The sequence below is a fragment of the Capricornis sumatraensis genome, chromosome 6 (genome assembly GCF_032405125.1).
Source record: "Capricornis sumatraensis isolate serow.1 chromosome 6, serow.2, whole genome shotgun sequence".
In the NCBI taxonomy this organism is placed as follows: Eukaryota; Metazoa; Chordata; class Mammalia; order Artiodactyla; family Bovidae; genus Capricornis; species Capricornis sumatraensis.
Genome location: NC_091074.1, coordinates 109987069 through 110001944, shown reverse-complemented (window position 1 = coordinate 110001944; position 14876 = coordinate 109987069). Strand labels below are relative to the sequence as shown.

General features: G+C 37.1%; 1 protein-coding gene across 1 annotated transcript in view; it reads left to right on the top strand.

Moving 5' to 3' along the window:
* Positions 1–14876, top strand: part of SHOC1 (shortage in chiasmata 1) — an 88336-nt gene that overhangs the window by 63496 nt on the left and 9964 nt on the right. The window contains exons 20-23 of the mRNA XM_068974500.1: positions 1570–1687; positions 3051–3162; positions 5447–5568; positions 12602–12695. Of these exons, the coding sequence (XP_068830601.1) occupies positions 1570–1687; positions 3051–3162; positions 5447–5568; positions 12602–12695 (446 nt within the window). The remainder of the gene's footprint in view (positions 1–1569; positions 1688–3050; positions 3163–5446; positions 5569–12601; positions 12696–14876) is intronic.

Below are 14876 nucleotides of genomic sequence, written 5' to 3'. Positions count from 1 at the left end.
TATCTTTGCAGAAATTCTATCCCAGTTTATGTCTATGCAGAAAGTATGAGAGGATTTTTTCCCTTGTGTTTTTACTTTGAGTAGGTATTATTAATCTTTTAAATTTCTGAAGGGATTAGAGACAGAAACTATTTTACAGTTGTGTTAATTTGCATATCTTTATCTGTATCACTTCATAAGTGAATTGATCTTGCATAGCCATTCTTTTGTAAACTGCCTGTTTATGTCCTTCATCCAGTTATCTATTGAGGCATATAATTTTTGTCCTATTGATCTATAACACTTCTTATGGATTATTGTACAGCACATAACTTTAAATTTTTATATAAATCAGTATATATATTTATACAGAAATGTCCAATAAATACTAATTGAATAAAGCAGATATTAATATTCAGGTAGAGTATGATTTTATATTTTCCTTTCTTTATTTTTTCAAGTGCATGTACATGTGTAAGTATAGACAAGTAAACGTATAGGAAAATAGTGTGGAAGTATATACTGAACTCTGTTCTTAGTATATAGTAGTTTTAATAAGTAATAAATGTTTTATTTCTGGGTAGTAGAATAACATGGAGAAGGAAATGGCAACCCACTCAAGTATTCTTGCCTAGAAAATCCCGTGGACAGAGGAGCCTGGTGGGCTGCTGTCCATGAGGTCGCACAGAGTCGGACACAACTAAAGCGACCTAGCATGCATGCATGGAGAAGGAAATGGCAACCCATTCCAGTACTCTTCCCTGGAGAATCCCAGGGACAGAGGAGCCTGGTGGGATTTTGACTATGGGGTCACACAGAGTCGGATCCGACTGCAGCCATGAAATTAAAAGACGCTTACTCCTTGGAAGGAAAGTTATGACCAACCTAGATAGCATATTGAAAAGCAGAGACGTTACTTTGCCAACAAAGGTCCATCTAGTCAAGGCTATGGTTTTTCCAGTGGTCATGTATGGATGTGAGAGTTGGACTGTGAAGAAAGCTGAGTGCTGAAGAATTGATGCTTTTGAACTGTGGTGTTGGAGAAGACTCTTGAGAGTCCCTTGGACTGCAAGGAGATCCAACCAGTCCATTCTAAAGGAGATCAGCCCTGGGTGTTCTTTGGAAGGAATGATGCTAAGGCTGAAACTCCAGTACTTTGGCCACCTCATGCGAAGAGTTGACTCATTGGAAAAGACTCTGATGCTGGGAGGGATTGGGGGCAGGAGGAGAAGGGGACGACAGAGGATGAGATGGCTGGATGGCACCACTGACTCGATGGACGTGAGTCTGAGTGAACTCCGGGAGATGGTGATGGACAGGGAGGCCTGGCTTGCTGCGATTCATGGGGTCGCAAAGAGTAGGACACGACTGAGCGACTTAACTGAGCTGAAGCAACTTAGCAGCAGCAGTAAAATAACATGTGGTTTTTATTTTTCAGGTCTTTATTCTGAATTCATATTTTTTCAATGAACATGTTTTATTTTCATACTACTACTTGAATATACATCTGTTATTCTCATGTTTAGTAAAAAGAGGAAGAATGGAGGGAGGAGAAAAAAGAGACATACTGATAATTTTTTTCATCTTTAGGAAGCAGCTTGCTTGATAGTTTTGGTGGTTTTCTCTTGGAAATTCAGATTCCATATATGTTTTTTGCATCTGAAGGACTTCTTAATACTCCAGAAATCCTACAGTTGTTAGAATCCAAGTAAGTTATTGATTTCATAACTTTAGCAAAGATATATATATATATATATATACCCTAATGGACTAAATATTATGTTATAATGTGGCACTATTTCTTTCTGATTCAAGCCTGGAATTACATCACACAAAATAGTTTTCCATAGAGTTTATGTCAATTTATACTTCTCTCCCTATAGCATACCATCATACATATTGAATATTGTCTTTTTTGGTATATATCAATTTTGTACAGAAATAATATTTATTTCAATTCATATTTTAATTGCATTTCTACTGTTACCAACAAATATGAATATTTTATGTTGGGGTTGGTTTCTGTGAACTGCATGGTCATATCTTTGGCTCCCGGATATTGAGAATGAGTATTCTTATTTAGAGGACTTTAAATACTGCTTAGGGACTCGCCTGGTGGTCTAGAGGTTAGGACTTTGCTTTCCAATGCAGGAGGTGCTGGTTCAATCCCTAGTTGGGGAGCTAAGATCCTGCATGCCTCACAGCCAAAAAAAGCAAAGCATAAAACAGAAGTAAAATTGTAACCAATTCAATAAAGACTTAAAAAAATACTGCTTTGGAAACAAGATTATGAAGTTCTGAATCAATTCTCAAGTTTTTAGGCCTTTAGTTCTAAGGTCATGTCAACACTGAGAATTTTCAACTAATATAAAAACTTTATCATAGCATACAAGTTGTCACAGAAAATTTAGACATTGGGCTCTCTATATCAAGGAAGGATAATTATGCTGTGACCTTAGTTAAAATGCAGATCTATTTTCCATGCTTTTGTGTTTGTATCTTAAGACTGTGGGGCATTCACAGAAAACTATGAGCTTATAATAGTTAAAATCTAGATCACTTTTCAGGAGAAAGAAAAGAAAATTCTGATAAGTGTAGAATGTTTTGATTTAATGAATTATTACTTACAGAGCCAGAATAAATTGATCAAGATGTTTATTATAGGGGGATTCCCTTGTTGTCCAGTGGTTAGGACTCCCTGTTCTCACTACCCAGGGCTGGGTTCAGTCCTTAGTGGCAGAAATAAAATCCCACAAGCTGTGCAGGCACTGACAAAGGCACAGCCCCCAAAAGCCCCAAAACCAAGCAAACACAAAAGACATTTATAATAGTATCATATACATTAATATTTAGCAAAATACATAAGGCAGCACATATCTCAACTAATCAGTCATAGACTGAATAATTGATAGTTTATGAATTATTCATAGACTCAAGTTTATAAAGTAGAATAAATTGATGTATGAAATTTGCAAAGTCATTCAAATAGTCTAATACGCCAGAGGACGATCTAGTTTTTCTTAAAGAATTTTTCTTAGCCATATGTCACCCCAAAATACTGTATTTTACAGCTATAACATCACACTAGTGGAGAGATGCTGCAGCGAGTCACTGAAACTGTTTGGAGGTACAGAGCATTATGTGGTAATGACAATTGATGAGCACACTGCTGTAATTTTGCAGGTAAAACTATACAGTAAAAAAAGGTAAATCAAATATATTAAAATGTATGTGTAACCATGTAAACATTATTAGAGATTATAGTTTAAAGAGCTTAACTACACTTTATTCATGATTTCTTCAAAACTTTGCAAAAGGGCCGTAAGTGCTAAAATCATCACTGTGGAAAATGGCTATTACCAGCCTTTTTCAATACCTTATAATTTTTAACATACTTTAAGAAGACCTGCAGAGAATGGTGACAGTGCAGTATGTTCATGAAATTGCTTTCAAGCTTCCTCTGTGGAGGCTGTAAGTGCTTTGAGGACCTGGTTTCATTTGTCTCTGCCCTGTCCTGTGCCTGGCATGGTCCTTGCCACAAAGTAGATGCTTAATAAATGTTTGCTGACTTGAAAAAAAACAAAGACAGAGCAAATAGAAACTCTTTAATATATGTCAGTTTGGTTCAGTTGCTCAGTCATGTCTGACTATTTGTAACCCCATGGACTACAGCATGCCAAGCTTCCCTGTCTATCACCAACTCCCGGAGCTTGCTTAAACTCACGTCCAGCCAGTGATGCTGTTCAATCATCTCATCCTCTGTCATCCCCTTCTCCTCCCACCTTCAATCTTTCCCAGCACCAGAGTCTTTTCTAATGAGTCAGTTCTTCGCATCAGGTGGCCAAAGTATTAGAGCTTCAGCTTCAGCATCAGTCCTTCCAATGAATATTCAGGACTGATTTCCTTTAGGATTGATTGGTTTGATCTCCTTGCAGTCCAGGGGACTCTCAAGAGTCTTCTCCAACACCACAGTTCAAAAGCATCAATTCTTTGGCACTCAGCTTTCTTTATAGTCCAACTCTCACATCCATACATGACTATTGGAAAAACCACAGCTTTGACTAGATGGACCATTGTCGGCAAAGTAATGTCTCTGCTTTTTAATATGCTGTCTATGTTTGTCCCAGCCTTTCTTTCAAGGAGCAAGCATCTTTTAATTGTATGGTTGCAGACAGCATCTGCAGTGATTTTGGAGCCCAAGAAAATAAAGTCTGTCATTGTTTCCATTGTTCCCCATCTGTTTGCCATGAAGTGATGGGACCGGATGCCATGATCTTAGTTTTTTGAATGTTTAGTTTTAAGCCAGATTTTTCACTCTCCTCTATCACTTTCATCAAGAGGCTCTTTAGTTCTTCGCTTTCTGCCATAAGGATGGTGTCATCTGCATATCTGAGGTTATTGATATTTCTCCCTGAAATCTTGATTCCAGCTTTTTTAACATACTTTAAGAAGATAGAGCAAATATAAAATCTTTAATATTATGTACTGACCTATTTTAAAATACATTTATAGAATAATTATAGTGTTAAAACTTTTAAAAATCAAATTCTAGCCACTGTTTCTTAAAAGGAAGTAACATACTAGTCTGTAATTGATAATATAAGATTTCCTCTAAAGTGAGGATTTCCTATAAATAAGGCAGTTTTTTAAAAGAGAGAGAAGATCTCTTTAAAAATTCATATATTTTTGAATTTAAGGTATATGAATCTCCCTGATATGTTTGCTTGATTGGAATTCAAATTATAATTAATTTAATAGTGTGGGAGTGGAGAGCAGAAACCAGTTTAATGGTATGGAGTATACATTAAGGTAGAAGTCTGATGACAAGCAAATATAATAATGTAAGAATTATATGACAGAAACAAAAAACTGTTAGAAAAGTTCTTATAGGATATTGTGTCTTATGTATTTAAATTTCTTAAATAACAATTATTTGTGGGAGGGATATCCTGTTTGGGAAAACTTTTAATCCTTGCTTACATTACATAATTTAATGTTAGAATAAAACACTTCCTGAATTATTCATTCTATCAAAAATTAATTTTGTTAAAGGAGATAAGGGATTCTAAATAATCAGTGAGAGATTCCAATAAATATATTAACAGCTGCGTTTTCATCTTCCTTAAATAAGTATTTAATACAGATCATCCCACAGGGTTTTGTCCTTAAGAGTAGTCAGATCCCAGTCTACAAAGGATTTTGCCCAAATAGGAGCACTCTGTAGGCTGCTTTCTTCCTGTCTAGGACTTTGGGAGGTTCATGAACCTTCCTGGCCAAGGCTGTCATTAACGGTTTTACATCTATTGTAGCTTTTCCCCTATTGCTTTCAGTGTGACTTTCATTTTTCCATAAAAAGCCCACACCCACAATCTATAATATATATTATAGATTCTTGAAATATAATAACAAAATTTCATAACAACTGGTCAACCTAGTGAATCTTTTTATTTTATTTATTTTCTGGTAGGACCTAGAAGAATTAAACTGTGAGAAGGCATCAGACAATATCATTATGAGACTGATGGCATTATCATTCCAGTACAGCTATTGTTGGATAATTTTATATGCCAAAAAGCCATTAAACTCAGAGTAAGTAACACTTCTCCATCCAAAGTCACATAATATCTGTTAAGTTATTCAGTCTTCTTCTTTGAACAAAAGTAGCTATGTCAATTTTCCTCTTGTTCACCTAGTTTGCTTTAAGTAAGGGATTCTCAAGGTGGAAGCAAGTCCATAGGAAGACAAATCAGAATTTGGGAGGTTATCTATTAACAAATCATCTTCCCCTCCTTTTCCTCACTAAGAATTGTTGCCTTAAGTGTTTCACTTTTTGTTCATTTTTAATTCTGGACTCATCTGTTATTAGGCTGGTGCAAAACTAAAACTGCAGTTGGTGCAACAGTAATTGAGGTTCAAAAATAATTGCAGTTGAGTTTTGCACTAACCTGTTACTTTTGTTCCAGATGCAATTATTATCACTTTTGCACCAACCACAATTACTTTTGAACCACAATTACTTTTGCACCAACTGCTTAACCTCAATTTCTTTTGCACCAACAGCAATTACTTTTGCACCAATCTAACAAGTCATTCTTAAATCACACCTCTCTAAAAATCATGTGAAAATACACTAACTAACTAGCATCTTACTATACTTTCTTCCACTGATGCTCTTAACTGAAAAATTACCCCCCAAACCCATGCCAAGACACTGGCTCAAGTTATCATCATGTGTCTCTCCTTTCCCTCATTCTGAGATTTATGAATGTACTGCTTTCACTTTCTCCTTTTACTGTTCAAAATCTGGCTTTTGTCTCTACCTCTATACTGATCTCTCTCTCTCAGAGGTCACTCGCCATTTGTGGCTTTTTGATGATCAGCTCCCAAAATATTTCCACTTCACTGCCCTGAAGTATTTAAGACTATTGTCAGCGCCTTCTGTCTTGAAACTCTTCAGTTCCATGGCGCTTGCATGTTTCTGATCTTCTATCTTACTATTTCTTCTCTGACTTTACTTCTTCTTCCTTGTCCTAGTCTCAAAATAGATCTGAAATCTCTTTTTTCCTTTTATTTTGTCCATTAGAAATCTTATCCTCGCGATAGCTTCAGCCAACATCTTTCTGCATATAATTATTATATTTATATCGGCAGCCACAGTCTCTCTCTGAAATCTCTGACATATGTCTCTAACTTTACATATAATATTTCCATTCTGATATTCCACAGGCTCTCAAATTTAACATAGTATGAATTCACTATATTCTCTATTTCTGCCCAAAACGTATCTGCTCTTTTCTTTCCTTTAGCTATTTATGACCATTGCCTCACTTTCAGTCAGCAAGACTGGAAAACAAATGTTATAGATTCAACCAGTGTACTTTCTCTTTCATCTGTCCCCTCACTCTATCTATATTACCAACATTTTGATTCAGATTCTCATTATTTTATGTGGACAATTATAACACACTACCAATGGTATCCCCACCTCCAGATGGCTCTCAATGTTACTCTCCATAACCCGTCATACACACAATTAATATTCCCAAAACCAAAGACTAGAGATCTCTTCAAGAAAATACCAAGGAAACATTTCATGCAAAGATGGGCTCGATAAAGGACAGAAATGGTATGGACCTAACAGAAGCAGAAGATATTAAGAAGAGGTGGCAAGAATACACAGAAGAACTGTACAAAAAAGATCTTAACGACCCAGATAATCATGATGATGTGATCACTAATCTAGAGCCAGACATCTTGGAATGTGAAGTCAAGTGGGTCTTAGAAAGCATCACTACGAACAAAGCTAGTGGAGGTGATGGAATTCCAGTTGAGCTGTTTCAAATCCTGAAAGATGATGCTGTGAAAGTGCTGCACTCAATATGCCAGAAAATTTGGAAAACTCAGCAGTGGCCACAGGACTGGAAAACGTCAATTTTCATTCCAATCCCAAAGAAAGGCAATGCCAAAGAATGCTCAAACTACCGCACAACTGCACTCATCTCACACACTAGTAAAGTAATGCTCAAAATTGTCCAAGCCAGGCTTCAGCAATACGTGAACTGTGAACTTCCCGACGTTCAAGCTGGTTTTAGAAAAGGCAGAGGAGCCAGAGATCAAATTGCCAACATCCACTGGATCACTGAAAAAGCAAGAGAGTTCCAGAAAAACATCTATTTCTGCTTTATTGACTGTGCCAAAGCCTTTGACTGTGTGGATCACAATAAACTGTGGAAAATTCTGAAAGAGATGGGAATACCAGACCACCTAACCTGCCTCTTGAGAAATCTGTATGCAGGTCAGGAAGCAACAGTTAGAACTGGACATGGAACTTACTGGTTCCAAATAGGAAAAGGAGTATGTCAAGGCTGTATATTGTCCCCCTGCTTATTTAACCTCTATGCAGAGTACATCATGAGAAACACTGGACTGGAAGAAACACAAGCTGGAATCAAGATTGCTGGGAGAAATATCAGTAACCTCAGATATGCAGATGACACCACCCTTATGGCAGAAGGTGAAGAGGAGCTAAAAAGCCTCTTGATGAAAGTGAAAGAGGAGAGCAAAAAAGTTGGCTTAAAGCTCAACATTCAGAAAACGAAGATCATGGCATCCGGTCCCATCACTTCATGGGAAATAGATGGGGAAACAGTAGAAACAGTGTCAGACTTTATTTTTGGGGGCTCCAGAATCACTGTAGATGGTGACTGCAGCCATGAAATTGAAAGACACTTACTCCTTGGAAGAAAAGTTATGACCAACCTAGACAGTATATTCAAAAGCAGAGACATTACTTTACCGACTAAGGTCTGTCTAGTCAAGGCTATGGTTTTTCCTGTGGTCATGTATGGATGTGAGAGTTGGACTGTGAAGAAGGCTGAGTGCTGAAGAATTGATGCTTTTGAACTGTGGTGTTGGAGAAGACTCTTGAGAGTCCCTTGGACTGCAAGGAGATCTAACCAGTCCATTCTGAAGGAGATCAGCCCTGGGTGTTCTTTGGAAGGAATGATGCTAAAGCAGAAACTCCAGTACTTTGTCCACCTCATGGGAAGAACTGACTCATTGGAAAAGACTCTGATGCTGGGAGAGATTGGGGGCAGGAGGAGAAGGGGACGACCGAGGATGAGATGGCTGGATGGCATCACTGACTCGATGGACATGAGTCTGAGTGAAGTCCGGGAGATGGTGATAGACAGGGAGGCCTGGCGTGCTGCGATTCATGGGGTCGCAAAGAGTCAGACACGACTGAGCGACTCAACTGAACTGAACTGACTTCCCCATTATTTACTGAAAACATAGACCATTCACCCTTATATTCAAAATCCTCAGAATATAATCCCAACCTATATTTTCAGGTGTACTTTTCACTGCTTTCTATTTCAATCAGAAGTTCTGCTCATTGGCTTGCAAACAGGCTCCTTGCTTTCCTACTTCTAGTTTTGCTCATACAGTTCTATCTTTCTACAATATTCTGTGTATGCGTGCACACTCTATCCTGTCCAACTCTTTGTGACCCCATAGACTGTAGCCCACCAGGCTCCTCTCTCCATGGAATTTTCCAGACAAGAATACTGGAGCAGGCTGCCATTTCCTTCTCCAGGGGATCTTCCCAGCCCAGGGATCAAACCCACGTGTCTTGCAACTCCTGCTTGGCAGATGGGTTCTTTACCAGCTTAGTCACTGGGGAAACCCCACCATCGTCCCTACTTCCTCCAACTATTTCATCTGGTGAAACTGTGCCTGTTTTTTAAAGACCAATCTACTTTTTCTATTCGACCTTTCTTCAATATCCTCCATTCATGCATACAGATCAATATTTAGTTGTAAACTTTCCATCCTTCAAACCCCTTAGCTCCCTGTTTTTTCCTCATCTTTGATATTTATCATGTTTAGTTTTATATGATCAATTTTGAAGCCCTTGCCCTATAGCACTGACCACGTTGCTTTCATGTGATAGATTCTTGGTAAATACTTCTTGATTGAATGAATGAATCTTTCCAATTAAATTGCACACTGGTCATTCACTTTTCTAATCTCTACAATACTACATAACCCATACCACATCAGTCATAGTAGAAATTTCAAAAATATACTACATAACCCATACCACATCAGTCATAGTAGAAATTTCAAAAATATTCTTTAGTTATTAGATAAGGCACAGATACCTTATTTAACATTCTTGATTGACTCCATTTTGCTTATCTTACTGTACCAAGCTCTTCCTATACAATTATTATCATGTGGGGAGAAGTTTAAGTCAGAATGTAAGAATATGAACAACTTGGTTCTTATTTCTTCTTCTACTAACAAGAATCTCTAGCACTCATTTAACCTAGTTTTTCCTTTCTACCAGAACTGAAAAATTAAAATAATTATTCAGGTATCAAATTTTCACTTTGAAGGTTAATAAAGGCTATAATGCATTTTAAGCCTTATCAAGAACTTAGAAGTATTCTGGATAAACAATTGATTTGAAATTTTTTAAAGTTGTTTTTAGATTGGTATCCACATAGAGGTATAAATGTAGTACAAGAGATAAAAAGAGGAGATTTCCACTTATTTTTATCCAGATTTTCATGAAAAAAAATTAATTAATAGTCTGAGATAGATTTATGTTCAGGATGTGAAGAATTATCATTTATTCACAATAATATATTATTCTAAAATGTAATTCTTTCCAGACTTCTAGGTATCTCAGTTCCATATTTCTAGAAGATTGGAACATTTTAAAAGTATCTTAATTAACTGATCAAATGAGGAAAATTGAAACTACAAAATAAATTGTTCCAGTTATCACTACCTTAGTCATTCATGCCATTAGTTCTTGCTTGAGAAAAAGTGCTAGGAATCCCCAAGACAACTCCCAAGTTTGGTGCTTTGTTAGGAGTATTCATAGCACTGAGCATATTCTTGTGCTCATGGCTATGATTTATTACAGTGAACAGTTACAAAGCAAATTCAGCAAAGGGGAAAAGGGCATGGAGCAAATTTCAGGGTAAACTAGGAGGAAGCTTCCAAGAGTCCTCTCCTAGTAGTCACATAGAACATGCTTAATTTTCCCAGCAACGAGTTGTGCCCACACTTGTGAAATGTTGTCTATCAGGAAACTCACCAGACACTGAGTGCCCAGGGCATTTATTAAGAGCTAGTCACAAATCAAAACTCTAGACTCCAAAAAGAAAGCAAGTGTTCAATAGAAACCACATTGTTCATACAAACAGTTTAGGCACAGTGAGCCTGTCTTATCAGCCACTCTTATGAAAACAGCTTGCCTGAAAAAGAACCCAGCAGATGAAAGAAGAGGCAGGAAATTAAGAAAGCCATTGCCTTAGTGATGTAGTTTGAATTCCTGGGTCCAACAATGTCTTCTCCTGGACCCAAAGTGATACGAACCAATAAATTTCTTTTTTCTTGCTTGGACTACTTGAAGTGGATAAAGGTAATAGAAATATTCACTCACAGCTCAAGAGTCACATCTGACCTGCTTAATAACTACAGAAGGAAAAAAGGAGTTTTTTTTAAGAATTATCAAGAACCACAATGAGGTACCACTTCACACCAGTCAGAATGGCTGCGATCCAAAAATCTGCAAGCAATAAATGCTGGAGAGGGTGTGGAGAAAAGGGAACCCTCCTACACTGTTGGTGGGAATGCAAACTAGTACAGCCACTATGGAGAACAGTGTGGAGACTCCTTAAAAAATTGCAAATAGAACTACCTTATGACCCAGCAATCCCACTGCTGGGCATACACACCAAGGAAACCAGAATTGAAAGAGACACATGTACCCCAATGTTCATCGCAGCACTGTTTATAATAGCCAGGACATGGAAACAACCTAGATGTCCATCAGCAGATGAATGGATAAGAAAGTGGTGGTACATATACACAATGGAGTATTACTCAGCCGTTAAAAAGAATTCATTTGAATCAGTTCTGATGAGATGGATGAAACCGGAGCCGATTATACACAGTGAAGTAAGCCAGAAAGAAAAACACCAATACAGTATACTAACACATATATATGGAATTTAGAAAGATGGCAATGACGACCCTGTATGCAAGACAGCGAAAAAGACACAGATGTGTATAACGGACTTTTGGACTCAGAGGGAGAGGGAGAGGGTGGGATGATTTGGGAGAATGGCATTCTAACATGTATACTATCATGTAAGAATCGAATCGCCAGTCTATGTCTGACGCAGGATACAGCATGCTTGGGGCTGGTGCATGGGGATGACCCAGAGAGATGTTATGGGGAGGGAGGTGGGAGGGGGGTTCATGTTTGGAAACGCATGTAAGAATTAAAGATTTTTAAATTAAATAAATAAATAATGTGGGGAAAAAAAAAGAATTATTGAGATATAACTGATTTATAAGATTGTATAAGTTTAAGGAGTACAATCTGTTGATTTGATATATTTATATGTTGTTGTTTTGTTGTTGTTGTTTAGTCATTGAGTCATGTCTGACTTTTTGTGACCCAATGGACTGTAGCTTCACAGTCTCCTCTGTCAGTGGGATTCTCCAGGCAAGAATACTGCAGTGGGTAGCCATTCCCTTCTCCAGGGTATCTTCCCAATCCAGAGATCAAACCCAGGGCTCCCACACTGCAGGCAGATTCCCTGCCATCTGAGCCACTGGAGAAGCCCCTGTATTTATATACTGCAATATAATTATAATTATCACCTCGGTGTTAGTTAACACCTCTATCATGTCACATAATGATCATTTTAAAGAGTGTTTTTTTTTCCCCCAACAGTTCAGGGAAAAGCCTCAGGGAGAAATCTAGTTATTCTTACTTTGGTCATGTGTTCATATCTGAACCTGATACTTTGGACAGGAATATGAAGTATTCTATTTGGCTAGGTTTCAATCACATAGCCGTCCCTGGGGCCAGTAAGAGGATAAGTTAAACTTCTCCCCACTCCGCCCCCACCCCCCACACAGAGCATTCTCTAGATTTAACAGTACCGTTGAAGAAAGGAGGTGGAATTATTTTTACAAAAGAGTGCTGAGTGGACAAAAAATATGACATTATGAAATGTGGAAAATAAAATACATTTTTAATAAGTACAATCAGACATCAAATGAATAGAATAACACATATTTATTTTTTTAGGTACCATCTTACAGAAAAGACTCTTCATCACCTAGCACTGATTTATGCAGCTTTGGTTTCATCTGGGCTAAAATCAGAAGAACTGGATGTAAAGGTATTCTTTTCCTATATGTTTGTTCATGAGTATTTTTCTTAAACCAAAATTATAATGAAATTCAACTGCCCTGTGAGAAGAAACATTAAATGGGTAAACTAAAAAAATATTGAAAGCCATATAAAGAATGGTTTTCAAATTTACATATATTCTTTAAACTTAAATTTCTACTCTAAAAGCCTTTAATGAATTTAAATTCATAATTTGTCTCTACTACTGAGATTTTTTGGAAACATGTCAGAATATGAATAAAAATAATATCCCTTGATCAAAAATATTCACTTATGGAAGATATACTGTGTATATCTACTATAAAAAAGAAATTTTATGACATATGAATAGAGCAATACCTTGGTGATCTCTAATCAATCTTCTTTCTTGGCTTTTTTCAATGTCCCACTCTGATGTTTAGATAGTTTCTCCAAATGGAGGGCTCAGTTCTCTACTGTTATCACTTTATATTCTTTCTTTGATAAACTCAGACATTTCCCACAAATTTAGCTTTCATGTCTAAGAAAATCCTTAACATTTTCCTAACTTTTCTTAAAGTCTGCACAAATATTCTAGAATTCTATTGGAAATGCCTACATGAATATCCCACAGGTACCTCAAACTCTGCATATCCAAAACACAATTTGTATCTTCCCCCAAATTTGTGTTGTCCTAAAACAAATACATGGCCAGTTATTTGCGCAGTAAAAATGGGTTTGTATGGAATCAACAAATAATTGGAATTTAGGGTCTGCAACCATTAGAAACCATGGGAAATATGGGAAATCATGTGCAAGTCCAGGCACAGAAAGGAGAGGGGAACTCTTTTAAAGAGGGAAAAAGAAAGTTGGAAAGTTATAATAAACAAAGAGTCCATTGGAGGAGTTGAGAGTTCAAAGTATAGTGACTTTTCATCAGTGGAGTTGTGACAGTCTCATTGGCTGAACTCTTGCCAGGAAAGAAGAGGAAGTCTTTCTTCTTACTGGACTCTGCTATCATGGTGGGACATGAGAGCTCCTCCTCTGGTCTCCTAACTCTATTTTAATTAACATTTTTGTTAATTTTTACACCTAGTTTATGGCATTAATATTCTAAGCTAATCAGTAGAAAAATCTTCCCTCTAACGCTACAGCGTCTCTAGATTATGCCTCTCCTTGCTACTCCCATTGCTATTTCCCTAAATAAAGGCCTTCACCTCGTATTTGGAGTTTTTTCCTAATTAAGCTCCTTATTTCTACTCTTTTCCCACTCCCATGTATCATGTATATTGACACCAATTACATTTCTGAAATACAGATGTGATACTTCACTACTGAGACTGCAAGCTCCTAAAGGAAAGGGAATGTGTTTTTTTGTTTTTGTCTTCCTAACACTAAGCAGAACCTACATAGCAGGCTCTTGAAAAATATGTTGTTGAGTTGAACTGTCTTGCTCAAAAGATCTTGTACAGCTTCCTACATCATCAAAATAGAGTTGATCCCAGCTGATTCAAACTCCTCCACAATTTGACCCATAGCTTAGTTGTATCTGACTCTTTGGGACCCCATGGACTGTAGCCCATCGCCAGGCTCTTCTGTCCATGAAATTCTCTAGGCAGGAATATTGGAGTGGGTTGCTGTTTCCTTCTCCAGGGGATCTTCCTGATCCAAGGATCAAATCCTGTCTCTTGCATTGCAGGCAGGTTCTTTACCATCTGAGTCACGAGGGAAGCCTAGTAATCCTAGAATCCTTAAAGATATTATTCTACCCACCATTTCCTGAATATGTCTCCACACTATCACCTCTCAGCCATGTGATTCTGTCCTGTCTTTCCCCAGAAATACTAATCCTTTAAACATTATCGCCTTTAAAAAATTTTGCCCTAATTACACTCAAGGTAAATTTCTCCTCCCATCCTCCAAATAACATTTCATATCTTTATTATAATATAAGATATTTATTCATATATTATCCACTCTGAACCATGAGAACTAGGCCCTTTTCCTTGTAAAACCTGTAGCATTCTAGCACAGTGTTTTGTACACAGTAAAAATATTCCACAAACAGCCACTGAATAGAATTCAGTGAAAGCAGAACCTGTTAAGAAAATCATCAAATGATCTATTTGAAATAAAATCCAGATAATTTTGATCCATTTTTAACAAAGAAATACAATTCTCAGAAAAGTTATCTAAATAAATGTAAATTTCT